The following is a 20,127-nucleotide window of genomic DNA, read 5'->3' as shown; positions in this document are numbered from 1 at the left end:
TGCTTTGTATGCCATTTTGAAGAGTCTGAGAGTCTGAAAATGCCTTGTAAAACACAACAGTTGTATAGAAAGAACAGAAGATATATGTGGTATATGCACATAGACTTCATAAAAAGAATGTCTGTCTGTCCAAAAGTAATACATATTAAAATTTCAAGAATTTTACAGCTGTAAAGCTAAGACTGTTGGATCAAATACACAGATATGTGATCACTGTTAGACCTGTTACATTAGATCTGTCTTATATGTTCAGAGCGGAATTATTCTTCATTCATTATTGAGTGATGATTATGTTTTGTTTTGTAGTTACCTCAAACATTTACTGAAAGAAGGTTTCGTCATGTGGAAACTGGCTGGGCGAAAGTTTCCTTTTAAAGCTAAAAATGTCTTAAGGTGGAAAAGCGAATGAACTAATGCTTTCAGAAAAATCTAAGAAATCACCAAAAATGGATTTGTGACCCTATCTTTACACAATGAAGATATTCAAGACTGCTTTCTCTACATGAAACATGGGCATATTACAAATGATGTTTTAAGGGTTTTACCAAATAAGGCTGGAATTATAGTTGCATGCTTTCTAAATCCTATCTAAAGGAAAAGTTTTTCATTTATTCATTTTGACCATATCTGGTAACATGCAGAGAGGATAGGCTATGTATGTGGCTTCAGATGATTAAATGCTGAGCAAGGTGTTTATGAAAGATATTTAGAAAATAAATTATATAATATACTCACCATCATGTCCTTACAAACATATACACTTCTTTCTTCTGTGGAGAATAAAATAAGATATTTTAAGCCATTTAAAAACTTTGATGCAATATTGACTGACAACAAATCTGAATAATAAAGGAGATGACATGGTCTCTTCAAAAGTCCTACTGACAAGAAATATGTAATATTCAAATATAGTGCCGTTTGACACTATTAAAAATGGAAAAGTAAAGCAGGCTTTAAGATAGGCTAGGCTACGATATTTTATAATCGCCTACATTTTAGATAATGTAGGCTAAGTGTACACAAATATATGTATATATCCCTGTGGGATATATTAACCTTTGTTACGGGTTAGTGTAACTTTATAATATTCTTGATGACACACTACAGCGTCTCTACCGTGAGCGCGCGTGTTTTCCCGCGGGTTCTGCCTTGTTCTGTGACGTGTGTGAAAATCTGCGAGCAGTTCTGACGCCGGAGCCCATCAGAGATCATTCAGCAGGACCCACAGCTCTGCTTCACAAGGTAAGAGCCTATCACTTCACGTCCCTTCTTCATTTTACACCGAATGTTCAGTCACTTTACGAGTTGATTTGTGATTATAAATTCATGTACAGGCATTTTGTTTTTTGGTAAGACGCATCAGTTCCGTCGATACGAATAAAACACCTGTAGAACAGAAGATGTTAATGTTAGTGACCGTCTGCATAGTATTTACATGCATAAACGTCTTTAAACGGTTACATGGTTTTAACCTATTATGTGTTATTTTGGAAATACACTGAAACTTGTAGGCAAATCGTAAGAGCTCGTAAATATGTTTGTTGTCTCGGTAATGATGAGGCTGTCTGCTGAACGTGCTAAAGAAAAAAAAACTCTTTCATATAAAAAAAAAATATATATTTTTGTATAAATAGCCTACTTTAGAATTAGCCTTTATTATTGTTACTTAAAAACAGAAAAGCTTTTGTGTTTTAAATTTTAAAATATGAATTAAAAAAACAAGTCAGTGTCATGCATTAAGCCATTTTGCTGTCATGCGATAATCAAGTAAGCCTATTCCAAGGAAAATATTTAGTGCTCTTTGCTTGAAGATTAAACCAAAATTTTTTGAAGTAAATCTTTTTTTTTCTTTAACCAGCCAATGTAAACTTGTTTTTCGATATTGTGTACAGATTAACAATATTGTTTTTCAGTATTATGATTTGGCAATCTTTTGAGGTTTAATCAGAGCTGTAATTGCATTGTTGACATGCAAGATGCATTCATAATGGATAAATCCCTGTCTCAATCTCTCCCTCAAGTCAATTTGTTTTATCCTCATGGCTTCCTAAAGCTGTTTAGTGGTTTACCAGCAGTTGAGGCAATTCATGAATACTCCTATTAACATTAACACAAACAACTTCCCCTTGTTATTTCTCAATGAATATTGAGACAGCCTGGCTCCAAAGAGACCAACAAGAGTAGCCCACATTCTGCAGAGTAAAAAGCCTGCTTGTTGAGTCCATGCATTGACAGAATGTTCTTACGGGGCAAAATAGGCACATACAGAGGGTCCACTTCAATACAGGCAAAAGTCCTAAGAAGGAACAGCTGGTTAAACAAATATTAGGGGCCAAGAGTGTGTAAATGTATAGATTATTAATGCATGGCTTTATTTGACACATGAATGAAGCACTCTGTATTGCATGGAGGGCAGATTTTGCCATCTATCGGTTTGGAGCAACCTTTAATCTTGAGCTTCAGTAAGCCACTATAGGGACATTTTACCTAATTTTCTTACCCCAGTTATATATAGACAGACCTGGAGCTGTAGCTGAAACAACTACTCATGAAAAGAAGCTATATACAAATGCACTCTCATATATTCATACCATGCAACTGCATAGTTTCTTTTCAGTCTGTCTGGTCTTTAAGGTGGTAACACCATTGTTTCAGCAGACATAGGGTTCTTTAACTAAAGCTGGTCAATGCAATGGTTAGCAGTGGTTAATCAGATCTGTCTGGAGGCTGTTCAGCTGTATCTCAAGGTCAAGTCGCCAGCTTTCTTAAAGATACGCCTATTAGGGGTTTGTGATGAACATGGTTGAACTCTGACCTTTTCCTTCCATGGTTGCCAGAGCACATTAAACCAGCCGATTTTCCAAATGACCTTTCGTCCTTATTCTCATCAGTGTTGTGATGTATATGAGGGTGGCCTGGGGTGATGCAATTCATTTCACCCCTGGTCTCCTGCAGGTTAATGTCTTGCATAGCTTCACAGTCTGTTTTATCTCATTAAACATGGCTCATTTCATGCTTAGATCGGTGTTGTTAATAAGTTTTGAATGGAGATCTACTCAGAAGATCAAATTGTTCTTCATTGGTTATTTGCTGCACTTTAGGTTTAGCTAAGAACATCTTGTTATGAAGAACCATTTTCATTGTATTTCGGGATCTTGAGTTGGTGTGCTCTTTTATTATAAATTATTATACATTATTATAAAAGCTCCTGATGTAACTTCATGAATGAAAAAATTCTCCTATTACATCAAGCTATAAAACTCTTTTAGTTTTAATTGTGACCTTCTAGGGAATGTGTTGCCTTTCAAAAGATCAAAAGGCACTTTGTAGCCCAGCCCTGTTTACACCAGGTATTAAGATGTGTTTTGGTCGATCCAATCACAATTGGACGACACTAAATACCGGTGTAAACAGGGTCTAAAATGTTTTGAGCCAGGTCTGATTTGAAGACGAAAAACATACCAAACACAATGTTCTCTCCCCATTCCTGATTTCTAACACACTCACATTGTTCGGCTGGTCTTGCGGCTGTCAGAACAGAAAGTAAAGCTGCTGCTTTTCATATTGTTTTTCCGCCGTCACCGGTCGTGTTTATATGTAAATTGAGTGAGCTTATTTCGTCCATTCGAAAGATCTGAAAAGGTCTACATTTACACTCTCCTCAAAGAAATCAGAACAGAAGTGGTCGAAAGCAGACAAAAGAGACAGATTAAAACACAAGGTTTAAATGTGTCCTCACTGACTTGTGATTTAATCGAGCAAAACACATCTTAATAAAATATGTAAACAGGGCCTGGACTACAATACAACAGTATTGGTAGACTGTCTGCTTAATATCTGCTAACACTTTATTTCGATGGTCCCCCAACAGACATTTTACTGACTAACTTTGCAAGTACATGCCAACGTATTCTACTAACCTACAGTGACAGTCTGCTAATAATCTAATAAGAGATGTAGTTGCAAATTAATAAGGGTTCATTGACATGTAGTTGCAAAGTTACTTATAGTCAGTAGAATGTCTAATGTGGACCATCAAAATAAAGTGTAACCCAACACTGAGATTGAAAAATGCCATTTGGACTGAGAAAATTAGCTGACCTTTGTTGGGGACACTTACAACTGCATATTTGAGTTTTAATGAATGTTTCAAAATGCTTCATTCCCTGTAAAGGGAACAAACACCGCCTATTGTTTATAGTAACTAGATAGTATTTTCTCTTTTTGTTTTCTATTCATAAACTTTCATTTATGGTGTAAATCTGGAGATGCAGATAGCAGGTCTAACTCTAGGGTGTGGGAGAGTATCCGGGGTTGTCGAAGCAATGTGTGGATTGGGTGAAGATGCGGTAGAGAGATGGTTTTAGTTTATGCATCAGCACTGAGGACTCTTTGTGTGTACTAAGGTGGTGCAAGGGTGACGTCAAAACCCACAGAACTCTAATGAGATGCCGGGGCGGCTGGATTGGCATGAACTCGCCCCATGTAGCACTAGGAGAAAATATTCTTTTTTTTAACTAACAGTTTATTTGTGGTACGGAATATTTAGCTTTCAAATAAATAGACTCAGTAACAGGCTCTGTTTTTTGCCTTCTAAGTAATTAGCTGTTGATTTCAAGAATGCTACCTGCTTCTGCTGCCCGCTCAAGAAGTCCATCTGCTGTCCACCAGTGACGCCTCAAGATTCCATTTTTGGAGTCAGTATGAGCACCCCTGTTAACACGCCCAGGTTGTGCCGCCAAGTCAAAGGCTCTTTATACACTGAGCACAGAGACCTTCCTCAAGCTGGAGTCTATGAATAGGAGGTACATTGTCTTAAACGAACATGGAACATACTATAAAAACAGTGTGGAGCAGGTACAAGCTGAATGAAAGGCTATATTTACACAACTGACCCCCCCCCCCCCCCCCCCCCCCCTTTTTTAAGCTTTTCCACTTAAAGCATTTTATCTAATACTTGACAAAAAATGTTTAGAAATGTAGCTGCAATCAGAAAATACTTAATTCATATCCAAATTAATTCACAGTACAGCAGATTTACTAATTTTAGGATAGTCATCCCATTTTGTGTACTTTTTTTTCATCAATTCTATTTCCAAAGTTTACAATATGAAAAAAATGACTGCATCAGGAGTGACACAAATTAGGGTAAGAAATCAATCAATGTTGTACAACAGGTTTGAAAAACTGAAAACAAATGTAATTATTAAAATTATAGAAATTGATAAAATACTAGTTACACACCAGTTTTATTAGTGTATGTGGATCTTAGACAGCCTCTTTGTATTATCCCGAACAGAGTCTCTTTATTGTTCATAATGAATGGATGAACTGTTTTCTGACCTGTGCATATTGTTTCTTAAATAATGTGAAATATTAGAATATTTTAATATAAGAAGGAATCCCATTTAAGTAATCTATAATTCAGTCCAATTCCAATTCCAATCATACAGGTTTGGAACAACATGAGGATGATTAAATGATAAATGAATTTTTATTTGTTTGGGTCAATTAGCCTATTTATTTAATTCACAGAATGCAAAAAAAAAAAGAGGCTACAAACCATGTCCTTATGTAGTAATAAACTTTTAATGACAAAAATGCTGCGTATGACACCTGTAACAAATGGATTTGACTTAAGAACAGAGTCCATGAAATGAACTCACTTTAAAGTGCTTGCAGAGAGTGGAGGTCAAACAAACGCATGACCTCTAGAGAAAACACATGGAAAAATTTTAAATGTTGTGACATGTCTTCTAAGTTTTGGAAGTGTGGTGCTTTGGATACCGAAGTATGCGTAATGACCCGTCAATGGGGCCAGTCTTATCCATGTTGGTGTGCTAAATCTCCAGAAGTCTCAGTGGGTCTTTCCATACTGTTTAGACTAGAATTGAAATGCACAAGGTGAAGCAGAAAATTCAATCAATGTTGCCTGAAAGCAACAGATCTACACAGTATTTAATTACAATTTAAAATTGTTTAGAGGGTAAAGAATTTCAAACAGAGTGAATCATGTCTCCAAAACAATTTTTGGCAGAGCAAACAAACAGAGCCCAACTTAATGTGGCTCTAATGCCAGGTTCAGATTACACAATATCACCCCGATTTTAACACGATCCCTTTGACGTAGGGTGTTGTGTTTAATTGCATACGGCAATGTGCGTCGGGCACAAGAACCAATGTTTTATAGTGTGTCATAGTAGACGACAACTGATGCAGCGTGTGCAACGTTTCACTACGTCCCGACAGAAAAACTAGCATGTTTAATTTTTTCCCGGTCCTCTAAGACGAGTTCCATCACATCTGTGGCATTGACCAATAGGAGCATAGAAGCTCTTCCATATACAGCTTTCAAACATGGTGAAACGAAAGAGACAACGGTATTGGTGCTGCTATAGGTGGAATTATGCAATGGATGAGAGGTTCATGGAGCTATAGCAACAATACTCCTGTTTTTATGGCTACGATCAAACTGTTAGTCCAAATCCGATTTTTGTGCATATCCCATTGAAGTACGATCAGATATAGCAGGTGTGAACGGCCACAGACTTTTTTTCGTTTCAGAAACAAGGTTATGTTATTGCAAAGTGCAGAACGAGCAGAATATGAAAATATAACGGAGACATGTTTTGAAACCGGCGGAGACAACGGCACAGAATAAAGCCGCTCATACCAGCCTCCTACGTTTCTGCCACTGCCTCAGAAGACGCAGTAGTCCAGCGCGGCAGCTACACATTGTCATGTTGTAAATATGACAACATCTATATTGCAAACCCCTCCATTTTGTTTTTGTTGTTGTTGATGTTTTTTGGCATTCATTTCTATAAAAACCAATACAGATATTCCGGAAAACTAAAAAGCGGCATGACACAAAAATGAGTAACCCACTTCTAGCCAAAATAACCTTGAATTTGGTTACACTGTATGTAATTTTTGCCAAATGTATGATATTCCATCATGTAAGCAAAGTCAACAGCGATTACAAGGTGTTTGGTTTCATTTCTGTGACATGTTCTATGCGTAGCATCTGCGTCTATTCTTGGGCTATGGTTAGACATCTGTTAAATTATGGATGGCTTTTAGACGTCTTTAAAACGCAAAATTCCTTGCTGGGTTGTTCAGACAAAAATATTGTGTAGTCTGAACCCGAAATAAGACAGACATTTTACTATAACTAAATGTAACTTAATAGTAGGACATGTTGAGTAAATTAAACAAGATGTTTCTGAGAAAAATCTGAGTGAGTGACATACATTGAAAATAAGCCTGATTTCGATGTAAATGAGAGATTTAAGGATTCCATTCATACACTGTCATCGGTCTAATGTCTGGTGCAGAGAGATTGTGTGGCCTTCAAAGACAGCGAGTCGTTTGAAGGGCGAAAACAGTCCTCTTATTGATGTTATGGAGATTAAGGGTTAAGATGCACTTTGTAGAATCAAACGTAAGCTTTAAGCATGAGTCATTGAAATCACAGGTTTACACTGCATCTATTTGTGTTGACCTGTTTCTGTATTCACCTGAAAATCCCCACTGCCATCTGCACAGGTCTACTGTGGACTCAGCAGGTTTACTGCCTTAAGCCGTTCAATTATGTCTGCCTTTCCCCGCAAGAATAATGAACTCATTTAACAAACACATTACAATCAAAATCTTAATCTAACATGCGCATATATTCATCTCACGTTGAAATTAGAGCATACTCTCTATTTCTGCTATCAGGTGTTATTAGGATTGCTAAAGGACATCTCTGTGCTGTAAATTTTTAAAATTAAATTCTTAATTAAAATGGCCAAATGTTGACTGATTAATCAGTATGGATTATATATAATGGTCCATTACTAGTAAAAATGTATTACATGTCTTTCACAAACTGCAATTATACTTTGCAATGCTTTCTGAAAGAACACATTGCTTGAAATCAGGTTGACTAACATAATGCAGGATCACTGAAAGTTACATTTTCTATATTTGTCTGGCACTCAATAAATTAAAGTGAAAAAAACTCAACCACTATCACTTCTCGAGATTTACTGCCAAATGAAGAAAGGAATAGCCCTCATAGTATTGTAAAGTGATCAGCGACGACTACTCAAATCAACCACTTAAGGGATTATGTTTTGGCATATTAGGGAATGGGGTCAAAGGGGAATGATAAATAATCCATAATCACCCTGAGTTTTACAGCTGCTCAGAAACCAGTAGGATTTGTTGGGGAGTGACATAATGAAATGCCCCCCCCCAAGTTGTCTCAATGGCCACTGTGTAGTCAAACTTTGTATACAGTCAAGTCGTGCATTTAGTCTCCAAACCTTGACTTGTCTAGCAGAATATTTTCTTGCACTAACAAAATACTTTTTTAACAAAAGTTCTAAGTAAAGACTGTAAATATTTAGTTCTATTCAGAAACACAAATCTTTTCTTATCTTTGAAATCAGGTTTATTATAAGTCATACCCAATGCATTAAAAAGTACTATTTACATGAGAATACATGGGAAAGTTAATTTCAGAGCCATTGCTATCAAACATCACTTTAAACTGACACTAATAGGCATGTGCTTAAAAGCCCAGTTAACTAAACACTTTACATCATTCCCTTAACAAGTATAACAAAAGAAAGGTTTGGGTCTTGCAAAAGAGATTTCCAAATGAGGATTGGAAAGTTCTACAGAAACCATCTGGGACAATCTGTGCTAGAGTTAAACAAGCATGTTTAATCAGGACCGATCCCAGACCTCAGATTGTTGACAAGTTATTTATTTTCTTCACAGATGATACCATGGTTTTCTGCTTATTCCACTGCAGCAAGAGTTTGCAAGTGACCTGGTCAAAGACCTTGAGCATGATTCATGAAAAATTGGCATTGTGGTTAAACAATAAATTAAGCTGGCAATGCTTTTTCAAAGATCAGGATTTAACAGCAACCTGGCTTAAACTTACAAAAACAAGAGGAGTTCAAGGTAAAGTATCAGAGTATTGAGTCACTTTTTAAACCGGGCTGTCTTACAACAAATTCACCAATCAGATTTGTTTTCTGGCAGCAAGTGATTTCAACAAGAGACTTTTCCCCCCAATTGGAGAATCTGTGCCTCTTCCCAGAAGATAAGTTCTCAAGTTGTGCAAGACTAAGATTCTTGTGATGCTTATGTGAATTAGCTGGTGGTCTGGCACTGTTTCTCCTGTTTCTAAACCATTGCTGTTTTCTGATCAACTGCAGTTTAGGACGTTTACCCACATTTAAAAACTCAAGGCATGGACTGTTTTCCCTATGCTTGACCTCACTGTATACAATGGAGTGTCACAAAGGAATGTGGTTGGTAACAGTGTTCTCTGTCAACAGCACAGTTAGTGTGGATAAGTTAAAGGTCCGTGTTTGGTTAACCGTCAGCATGCAAAACAGAGCATGTTTGACAGTCGTTACACTAAAAAGGTCTTAGGGTCATTTGGGCGAGAACAAATTCTTTTAACAGTAATAGTTGTGCCGTAAAATGGCCTCGTAGGGTAATTCAGCACAGCAGACCCATGTGGCGTCCTCCAAGCCCCTACCCAATGCAGGGTATTACTTGTTTTTTAAACAATGCCTAGAGCTCCTTTACATTGTTTTTGTCTCTTTTTTTTTTGCAACAGAGGACTTTGTATCCTTCTCCTACAATGAACCCAAATGATTTTACCTTGTCACAGTTGAGCATACTCTCTGTACCGAGGTAACTTATCTGTCACAGGAGAGGGCACTGCATCTGTGAGTCCTCACTGTTATCAGATGTGGCTTCCTGGTATGCGTAATGACTGTTTGCAGGCTGGGTTTGGGGGGGTTGGCTATTCTGCAGAGCAGTTCTGCTGACTGCAGTAGAGAGGAACTACCTCAGTGCGTCAGCACTCTGAAATGAATGAAGAAAAAAACGAATCAATCAGAGTGACTGCAGAGAGAGAGAGAGAGAAGAGTCTACACACTTTCTAAACCTGATCTTTTGTGTAACCGTCCTTAAATGCGCTAGTGGCTGGGAGCACGCGCTCCGTAAGATGGTAAGTCCTTTCTGAGCTTGGTGTCTGTAGGGAAACGAAGTGTTGTAGAAGTGTGCCTGCAAAGTTTTGTGCTAGTTTGTGCCGTAGTGAGCATCTTGACTGCACTTTTCTCACACTTCAGTGCCTTTTAAGGTGAAGGGTACAGGAGGCAGTCCTGCAGCACTGTCGGATTGCACTGTTATTAATTGTGATTTATGCATGCGTGAAAAGTTTAACAGTCATGGTCATTTATTTCTGTAGCTGTCCTTTTTGTGTCAGTGTCTTTCTGAGCGATGTGGTGAAAAGGACACTGTGTGCGCTTGTGTCTGTGTGACAGCACTGCACTGGGGAGCTACTGCAGATGGAAATGTGCATGCAATCTGGTGCAAGTCACAAAATACTGAACTCTCTCACAAACTCCATAAAGACTAAAAATATAACTGTAAAGAATGTCTCCTTCATATGGGAACTAGTTGGGATATACAGTAGATAAATGGTTTTGTAAAATGCACACTGTCTGACAGCCGTTTTTCTTGTGTTCTCTATGTAGTGAAGTACCCCCCAACCCCCCGGTGCTATAAATCAAGATGGCCTTCCTGATTCTCTTTCTCTTGGTCCTCTCCGAGAGCCGAGCTGACAACTTTGATGAGGCATACAGTGACCTGGAACACTACAGGACAATATACATATCAGGTAAGAGATGGGAAAAGGTGTGTTTGTGTGTGAAAGTAAATTGTAGAAAGAGAGTGTAGAGAGATAGAGAGGGGGTTGTACTGCCCATCCCCTAAATGGTGCTCCCCCTCCAGCATTTCTTAACAGGGGCACTCACCGTAATTATCTCATTGAGTGTTGGCTTAGCCTTAGGTGATTCAAAGCCCTCTGGCTCCCATCACAGGACGCAAAGTGGCTGGAATTACTTACTACAAGTGTTAAATAATTGATACGCTCCATATTTACTCATGCTGAGATATTATAGTAGTATCAGCCTCCCCTTCCTGACCGCATATGCAAAATAACCAAGGATAACCTTAGTTAAATAACCTTAGTTTGTGAGAACAACAATATATTAAGTATAAGTATAAAAAACATAATGTGTCGGCAAGAAAAGATGCAACGACAAGTGATTACAACTATCTCTGTAAAATATTGACCCAAACAACCACATCAAATGCCCAACAAGTCTTGGTAGCTTGGGTTCAATTTCTTTTTTGAATCATGCAAAGTAGCCACCAGTGAAATCTAGAGGTGTGCAAAAAAATCGATTCACATTTGTATCACGATTCAAGCTTTACCTATTCAAAATCGATTCATAGAATTCCAAAAATCGATTCATATATTTTTTTTTTCATTTTGTAATGGCATGTATACTATTGTCCTGAAATCAGTTTAGCTCGCCATTCCCATAGATGGCGCTGCGTCGAATTCACACTGACGCCTGCACACTCTTGTCATAACGAAAAGAAGAAGTGCAGCAGAATTCGGCGCAAACAATGGGAAACCTCACTGAAAGAATTATTCAACCTGCTCCATCCTCATCGAATGCGAGAGTTTGGGCACATTCCGGCTTTTAAAACCTCGAGGGAAAGACGAAACTTGATAGGAATCATGCTATATGCAGGCTTTGCAAAGCGAAATTTAAGTATTTTGGAAACACCACAAACGTGAGAAATCACATGGTACGCCATCACCAAGAGATTAACATTAAAGATGTGGATGGACAACAACCTAAAGTAACTAACTTGCCAGTCAACCAACGCACTCTCTTTCAATGCTCTAAACTCCCACCGAACTCTGAACGGGCAAAGAAAATAACTCTATCCATAGCCTATTGCATTTCAAAAGATTTGCGCCCCTACAGCATGGTAGACAATAAAGGTTTTCGATACGTTCACATTTCAACAGTCAACCTGGTAGCTGAAGTACTCCTTAAACCACATTTAGCAGTATTGTTTGTTTGATCTGACTACAGCACTTTAAAGCTAAATGTAAAAAAAATTTTATTTAAGTTTTATTTTAAACTTGAATTAAATGTATTTGAAAAATGGGCAAAGCTTGGCACTTTGCACTTTTTCGTTTTTATTTTTGTATGAAGACATATAAAGTAATATCAAACTACATTTAATTTGTTGCGTTTCTTTTCTTTTAAATTGTATGTCTAGTGCAGTCAATCACTACATTTACATACTGTGAATCGTTTTTTGAATCGAGAATCGTTTTTGAATCGAAAATCGATTTTGAATCAAATCTTGAGCCTAAAAATCGATATCGAATCGTGACATTTTCCGAATCGTGCACCCCTAGTGAAATCCCATTTGTTCAAAAAACGGAAATCATGTGGCACTTACCTTCCAACATTTTCAAAGACGAAAACTTGTTGCATCGCACCTAGTTAGGACACTGTGTCAGTGCCTGTATTTTAAAGCATGGTTGACGTTTTGACAGAGAAGCATTCCCTTAGCAGAAGCTGAATTCATCTGCAGTTTAGCTGCAGTGTGTCCTTGCTGACCGGATAACTTGCAGGTTTTCATCAGATCCAACAGGGTGTTGCTGAGAACTTTTTTGTGACAGTCTAACTCAGAACCTTATCTGACACCCTGTCCATGGGGAAGAGTATGGGAGAGTTTTATTTTGATATACAAATCCTCTAACAGTTATTTACAAATGAAAACTGTCAGGCATTTCTATAGTTATATGTGCACTAAAATGGTTGCAAGAGTAGCAACACCTACTGGAGTGTCTTCATTGGAAGAACATGCACAGTTTCTGTCATAAACATGTAGGGGAGTTTTATTCTTAAAAAATGTAGCAAACATGATGATTCATGTATTTGCATAACCACAACAGCATGTAGCAATAAGACAAAGATTGAGTCACAATATCATCTTTGTGAAACGCCTTATTGTTTTTGGACACCAACCAATGCAACAGGGACAAAAAGAATTAGAGCCATGGCTATTAAATCAGTTGCAATCTGCATTAATATTGTATCTATTTCTTTACTTACTACTTGAATGAATATCTGAATATCACTTTCTTTGATTTTTAGAAAATGGCCCCCGACTCTCAGTTGACACAGCACAACCCAAAGTAATCTCACAACGTGGAGGCAACGCAACATTGCCATGCAAGTTCAACCGGGATCCCTCATCTGCCCCAAATCCCAAACTGAGGATTAAATGGACTAAACTGACTTCAGACTATCTTAAGGAAATCGATGTTTTCGTAGCTTTGGGCTTTCACAAAAAGAGCTACGGTCAATTCCATGGCCGTGTGCACCTTCAGGCTGCCAGCGAGAATGATGCCTCACTGGTTATCACTGAGATCATGCTGGAGGATTATGGGAAATACAAGTGTGAAGTCATCGATGGCTTGGAGGATGATACAGCAGTTGTATCCCTTGACCTGCAAGGTAAAGCATAGAATCATGTTATCTTGATGGCTTTTCCAACACAGTCTCAAGGAAATGTTCCTCTGGCAACATTTAGCCTAGTCACACAACACCAGGTCTTTAATATACTGTAGTTTTAGTTTTGTTTAAGAAGATTTTGTTAAGTCTCACCTTGGTAAAAAGGCGATGCTTGAAGTTTTGCTGGTGAACAACATGGCTAGCAGGTCTACCATGTTGGCCAGCACCAAACAATAATCCTTCCTAAAAATATGTATTTTTAAAAAATCTTTGAAAGTTGTCATTCGGTTGTGTTAATGCAAGTATTATTGTGTTAATACATTATCATTAACCAAATTATTTTCTATCTATAAACTGTACATCTTCTGCATCTTTTCAAACATGGTAACCTCTGAAGTGGGCACATTTTGTTGGTGCATGTAAACATGTTGCTACAGCAACATTACCATTGTGACACTGGGCTGGATTTTTTTGAATATTACACAATACTACACACAGTTTATGCAACATCCTTGGCTGTTCCTCAAGCCAATTAGATATGAGATAGCATTGTGCTGACTCTCTTCACACTGTGTGCAAGGTAAACGCTATTTAATAGTCTTATAATGCAGACTAGAACAACTTTTAAATCTGGACCATCAGCAAGATCCTGACACAAGAGCTATCAGGGCCAAATAATGGGACATTTATTTGGTCCTTGCTGTCTGCATTCTTGGCATTACTTTAGCTGCATGCAATAGATAAAAATTTAGATGGTCCATTGGGAAAAAAACTGATTTAGCAATCAGGAATTTGATTATTGCCAGATTACACAAATAGAAGGACTTCTATTATGAAATTATGCAATTTCATACCTTTTCTGGTCTTCGGATTTCTACAGGCATTGTGTTTCCATATTTTCCTCGACTGGGTCGTTACAACCTGAACTTCCCTGATGCTGAGAAAGCTTGCAGAGACCAGGATGCCATTGTGGCATCTTTCGACCAGCTGTACGATGCCTGGAGAGACGGGTTGGATTGGTGTAATGCAGGGTGGCTCAGTGACGGATCGGTGCAATACCCCATCACCAAGCCCAGAGAGCCATGTGGAGGCAAAAACACCATTCCCGGTGTGAGGAATTATGGGATGCGTGACAAGCAAAAAGAAAGATATGATGTCTTCTGTTTCACCTCTAACTACAAAGGTTGGTCCTTTCCAACTGTTTGATAAAAGACATTTAAAATAGGCTAGCAACTCCAAAAAATGTAAAGCAACTGATCTGATACTTAATGTATGTCAATAAAAAACTAATTGAGTTCAGCCATGCAAAGAATCTCTAATGACAATTATTGTCTTTGTGAATAAACACTTTCCCTTTTCTTTTTTCCAGGACGTTTCTATTATTTGATACACCCTTCCAAGCTTACATATAATGAAGCAGTGCAGGCATGTCAAAAGGATGGTGCTCAGATTGCCAAAGTCGGGCAGATGTACGCAGCATGGAAGCTGCTGGGCTACGACCGCTGCGACGCAGGCTGGCTGGCAGATGGTAGTGTACGGTACCCGATCTCAAGACCACGCAGACGGTGCAGTCCCACAGAGGCCGCCGTACGCTTCTCTGGATTCCCAGACAAGAAGCACAAACTCTACGGTGTCTACTGTTACAAGAGTGACAACTGAGCATACAAACCATACAACTCACGAACTAAATGTAATAATGTAAGGCGTTAGTTCGAGTGCATTAAAACTGTGACAAAGTCTCTAGATACTGTAATACAGAAGGATTTGAGGATAAAGTAACTGGTGTTTGTTTGAAGGAAAGATTCTGTAGGATTAGGCACCTTAGGCACCCTCTTCCCTCAAAATCAGGAATTCACTACAAGATGGCAACAGGACAGGAATAGTATTCATAGGATGCCACAGAAATTATAGCTTTGTGTTTCAGGTCTGAACTATCATATACAGAAGTGCTGAAGGAAGAGATATTTGACAAGATTGCAGTAGAAATTCACACTGTACTCTTCCATTTAGCATGCAGTAGCTTGAAGGATGTTCTAGAACCGAATGACAAAAAAGCTTAATAACTTCCAACTGATACCTTTGGGCAATTAGTTTGTCATTCAAGAACATCATATCCCATATAAACAGCATGATGGAAAATATATTTTCTGTTGATAGGAAAACAAATTCAACAAAAGTGCTAAATACCATACAGAACAGTTATGGCACAATGAACACGATTTTTCCTTTTGCCATCCTTACAGGGTGCTAAATTGTATTATTTCTTATAAACATACCTTTTTTAATTTAGTTCAAGAACAGTTTATGTGTGGACCAAACCATGTTGAGTCATATGTCGCATTAAGAAACAAAACATTGTTCTGTGATTTTTTTAACTATTGAAATATACAAGTAGAGTGTTTATAAATGTATGTTAATTATCTTTTTCTTGAAACAATGTGTTTATAAGATGTTTCGCCTACGTCACAATGTAAGAACTTCAGAGCTCCACTGTATCGACCTCGTCACTGTCAAACTTTTTTTTTTGTCTCCAGGATGATGAAGAAATTTGTTGTTCATACCACAGACATCATTACAAAAACAACGTGTTTCAAAAGTAAATCAATTGTTTTAAGTATTTCTGTTCTGTTCTATTTCAGACCTGAAATTTATCAATTCACAAAACCATAGAAAACCTATCCTCAAACATAGCCCATAGCGATGGTGCCAAAAGTTAATACAAATTAGTTTGCTAGGGGAAGTCGTGCAAAAGAGAGCACACGGCTCAGTTTCTAGCCCATCTGATGAGTAGTTTTAGTCTTTGCATGTTACCGTTTACAAATAGCAAGACTGAGGTGGTCAAAAAGATGACAGTGCTAATGACCATGTTGTGTTACTTAGTAAAAGAAAAACAGCACAATGAAATGTATCTTCTATTGTAGAAAAAAATAGACCTTGCAGGTAAAGGTTTACTCAAAGACGAAGCAAAAAAATAATGTCACAACAGAAAAGTGCATAGTTAGCATGTTGCATTCAGTCTTGTCTATGAAGCAGAAGACCTTGAGAAAAACATGTCAAGCCAAGGCATTTGGAAACAAATAATTAAAACAGACTGCCATGCTAAGACAAAAACACTTAATATTGTTTTATTCTTGTTATCATTACTATTAGAGTCAACACAGCCAGTTTAGAACTGATGGTCATGAGTTTTAGCCGCTACACTAAATTACCAGTTCCACAAAATATTTCTAAATCTTAAAGGTTTCAAAATAATTGCATATGTATTCACATTCATTTCATTTTGTTTTGACTCTGGCAACTGTTCATGTGCCTTGTTTACAAGACTTCAGAATACATTTTAGAACTGGATGCTTAGATATGTCTTTATAGGCAGCGTTAACATTTTTCACCATTGTTTTGTGTACATAAAGTATAATTAAACAGATGATTTGACTGTATCAATGTAAAAAAAAAACATTGACCCAAAAAAATAAACAATCAGTCAAATACATATTTGGTGTGGTTGTTTTCTCATTGCCAAAAGACAAAAGAAATGAAAAAAAAAAGGCAAGGAAGAGAAATTGCAAATATTTCATTATATTTGTTTTGCCGGTTCTTTCACATTTTTGTCTCAGCTGATTGGCTCAATAAAGAAAGAAATTAAATAAATAGCCTACAAATCAAAACCCCCAAAACATTTGGCAGGGAGGAGGCTGATATATCTCAAAACTGTACATGTTAGGCCTATATTTTAATCATATTATTCGAACCTGCAAAATTTAACAACAATGGATTCATCAACATTGCCAATATAGCACATATAGTAGGCTAAGATGGCTTAATGCCATGAAGCTATTTGTTATGGGTCTTTAACTAAAGATGGTTGTGGTAACTGTGTATTTTCACTTTAGTTTTTTTTTTAAGGTCAGGTGTCAATTAAACTGAAACCATAATTCTGGTCTCAATACCCTGATGACATATTTAGGTCCCGAGTACCGATGGTGTGAGGTCAGAGAGAGGACCCTCTTGGAATTCTCCATTTATTATCAGATGTAATCTCAAAAGAACATTGAGCAGAGTTCATGTTTAACGGCCATCCACATCCTTACCTTGTCAACGTTACCATGTCGGAAGGCGCTGAGAAGAAAGTCGTCAAAACAGAGGCTGTTCATTCCCGTCACGCGTCAACTTCAAGATTGCGCGGGAAAATCTCCATTACTGTTACATCGCCCTCTTTTGGTCAACATCAGCCATAACAACTTTCTATCACAATTAACGTGGGATTTTTATGCAATTACGCAGTCAAACACAGGGTTTAAACGTGTTCATAATATACTAATAGCGCTTTATTATTTAAAATCTCACAGTTCATTCATTGTTATAGGCCTACGTATCTTCAGCAATAAATTAAACTTCTATGGCTTCGTGTAACATTTGTAATAATATTTGACAAAACTGCTAGTTCATTCAACCACACATACAGTATTCATTTTTCATATTTTACCACGACATTCATTTAAAAAAGTAAAAATGATTACAAACCCACATATTAAAAAAAAACTAAAATATAGCCTATATTTTCGATGCCATATGAGAAAATTATTATGAGAGTGTACAATAGTTTGGTGTAATCGGAGTAATCCTCACTACTAGAGAGGATACTGCCGAGGAAGATGACGATGAAGATTTGTTTTCCAGTCATGAGTTGCAGTCCTTTCAGCATTGTTTGTCCTCCAGCCCCGTGACATCCCTTTTTAACCCCCCTTACCACAATGTGAAACAATATAATGCCTATTGTTCTTTTACTCCTCGTACGTGTGTACTGTAATTGTTTTGTTTATACTCTGCTCGTACCATAGTGCTTTTTTATTGAGCCAGAGAAAAAAGGAAATCCCATTCTTCGTAAGAAAATGTTACGGATGACTTTTCTAACAAATTACAGTCACCATTCACAGCTGTTTTTACTTGTTCATTATCTCTACTATATACATTTCACCCAGAAACCCCCTCCCCATGTCAAAACATTAAGACATTATTACAATATGCGATGTACACTATTGCATAGTCAAAGATTAAGTACACTCTCAGTGGGTGTGTGATGGAGTTTTTTTTTGCAGTCCCTCAGGGTATTCACTTCGGCTCTAAAACATTCATCAGGCACATAGTTTGGCTTCGCCCCTTTCGACTGAAGACCTTCTCTGTGGATGTAAAGCATCTGTAGGTCTGGATGGAGATCAGTGTAAGGAGTCCTCAGCTGTTTTTAACCAGCGATGATGGTACTGAACCGACTCACTGTTGCGTCTCTTACTGTTGTTGTAATAGTTATTGTTTTGATATTTGTGTGCATACGTCTTCTGGTAGGTAGATGCTGCAGATTAAAAGGCAAAGATATGTTAACTTTTACCCAAAAATCAATTTTTACAAAAAAATAAATATTTTAGAAAGTTGTTATTTTTTGAGTATTTACTTAAAGGGTTAGTTCACCCAAAAATGAAAATTCTGTAAGTACTTACTCACCCTCATGTTGTTCCAACCCCGTAAGACCTTCGTTCATCTTCGGAACACTAGTTAAGATATTTTTAATGAAATCTGAGAGCTGGATCACTCCTCCATACTCCTCCATAGGCTTCAAAAGGAATGAAACTTGCTGGCCTCGAAAAGTTATTAAAGACATCGTTAAAATAGTCCAAGTGACTACAGTGGCTCAATCTTAAGTTTATCAAACGACGAGAATACTTTTTGTGTGCAAAAAAACAAAAATAACGTCTTCATTTCAACTATTCATGTCCTTCTCTGTGGGCCTCTAGTCAGTTCACTAGTGTAAAAGCGTAGAGTTCTTGTTGTTGTACGTCACACGCATCACCCACATGACCAGCTTGGGCCAATAGTGAGCCTATGTGTGACGTAGCACTGCGCTATTACACTAAGTTTACTGACTAGAGGCCCACAGAGAAGGAAATGTATAGTTGAAATAAAGTCGTTATTTTTTTGTTTTTTTGCGCACAAAAAGTATTCTCATCGCTTGATAAACTTAAGATTGAGCCACTGTAGTTACTTGGACTATTTTAACGATGTCTTTAATAACTTTTCGAGGCTGGCCAGTTTCAATCCTTAAGAAGCCTATGGAGGAGTGATCCAGCTCTCAGATTTAATCAAAAATATCTTAATTCGTGTTCCGAAGATGAACGAAGGTCTTATACGGGGCTGGAACAACATGAGGGTGAGTAAATACTGACAGAATTTTCATTTTTGGGTGACCTATCCCTTTAAATAGCAAATATGTTTTTGTGTGACTGGTTTCAGTTAATAATATTTTTTTAATAAAAAGCTTAAACTTGAAAACCTAAAAATGTACTTATAAATTGTAGTCGGTCACTGATTCCAAGTTACAAGACAAAAATTTTAGTAAGTAACATAATCCATTACATTACACATTTAAGTTAATTTGATCTGACTACTTTTTGATTACTTTTGACCTGAATCAATGACCAATGAATTATGAATAATTTACTACCATTGTGAGAACAACATGTAATCATGTAATCAAAATGTATTTTAAAACATAATATAATGTAATTACAAGTACTTATTTTTTGGAATCTGATTACGTAATCCATATTACATGTAATCGTTTACTACCCACATATATATATATATATATATATATATATATATATATATATATATATATATATGGTGCTTGGTAGTAACTGATTACATGTAATCTAATGTAATATAT

The 20,127-nt window shown here is 37.2% G+C and overlaps 2 protein-coding genes across 4 annotated transcripts in view; one reads left to right on the top strand and one right to left on the bottom strand.

Annotated features, from left to right (window-relative positions):
- The first annotated feature begins 639 nt into the window (after nt 1–639).
- hapln1b (hyaluronan and proteoglycan link protein 1b) lies at nt 640–16,899 on the top strand. 2 transcript variants are annotated; one of them, XM_077243555.1, is made up of 5 exons: nt 640–1,242; nt 10,554–10,696; nt 13,050–13,412; nt 14,290–14,592; nt 14,779–16,899. In XM_077243555.1, exons 2-5 carry the CDS (start codon nt 10,591–10,593, stop codon nt 15,066–15,068), a joined length of 1,062 nt encoding a protein of 353 aa, XP_077099670.1. In that variant the 5' UTR covers nt 640–1,242; nt 10,554–10,590; the 3' UTR covers nt 15,069–16,899. The 2 variants fall into 2 exon arrangements, with proteins under 2 accessions (XP_077099670.1, XP_077099669.1); XM_077243554.1 differs by lacking the exon at nt 640–1,242 and adding an exon at nt 9,138–10,024.
- An 803-nt stretch (nt 16,900–17,702) lies between these two features.
- The window catches only part of vcanb (versican b), a 31,944-nt gene continuing 29,519 nt past the window's right edge, over nt 17,703–20,127 (bottom strand). For both annotated transcript variants that reach the window (XM_077243552.1, XM_077243553.1), the window contains one exon: nt 17,703–18,756. In XM_077243552.1, coding sequence (XP_077099667.1) covers nt 18,623–18,756 — 134 coding nt within the window. In that variant the 3' untranslated portion in view covers nt 17,703–18,622. The remainder of the gene's footprint in view (nt 18,757–20,127) is intronic.

This window comes from Siphateles boraxobius, unplaced genomic scaffold (assembly GCF_051911475.1).
Source record: "Siphateles boraxobius isolate OS27281-9 unplaced genomic scaffold, OSU_SipBor_1 25, whole genome shotgun sequence".
NCBI lineage: Eukaryota > Metazoa > Chordata > Actinopteri > Cypriniformes > Leuciscidae > Siphateles > Siphateles boraxobius.
The sequence above is the reverse complement of the archived record's forward strand: the minus strand, read 5'-3'. Positions and strand labels throughout refer to the sequence as shown.

Bases quoted from the DNA above. Each gene is read 5' to 3' on its own strand.
- hapln1b (XM_077243555.1), top strand. From the start codon at position 10,591: ATGGCCTTCCTGATTCTCTTTCTCTTGGTCCTCTCCGAGAGCCGAGCT. The intron at 10,697-13,049 runs GTAAGAGATGGG...TTTGATTTTTAG, and splicing joins CAGGACAATATACATATCAG to AAAATGGCCCCCGACTCTCA. The intron at 14,593-14,778 runs GTTGGTCCTTTC...TCTTTTTTCCAG, and splicing joins TTTCACCTCTAACTACAAAG to GACGTTTCTATTATTTGATA.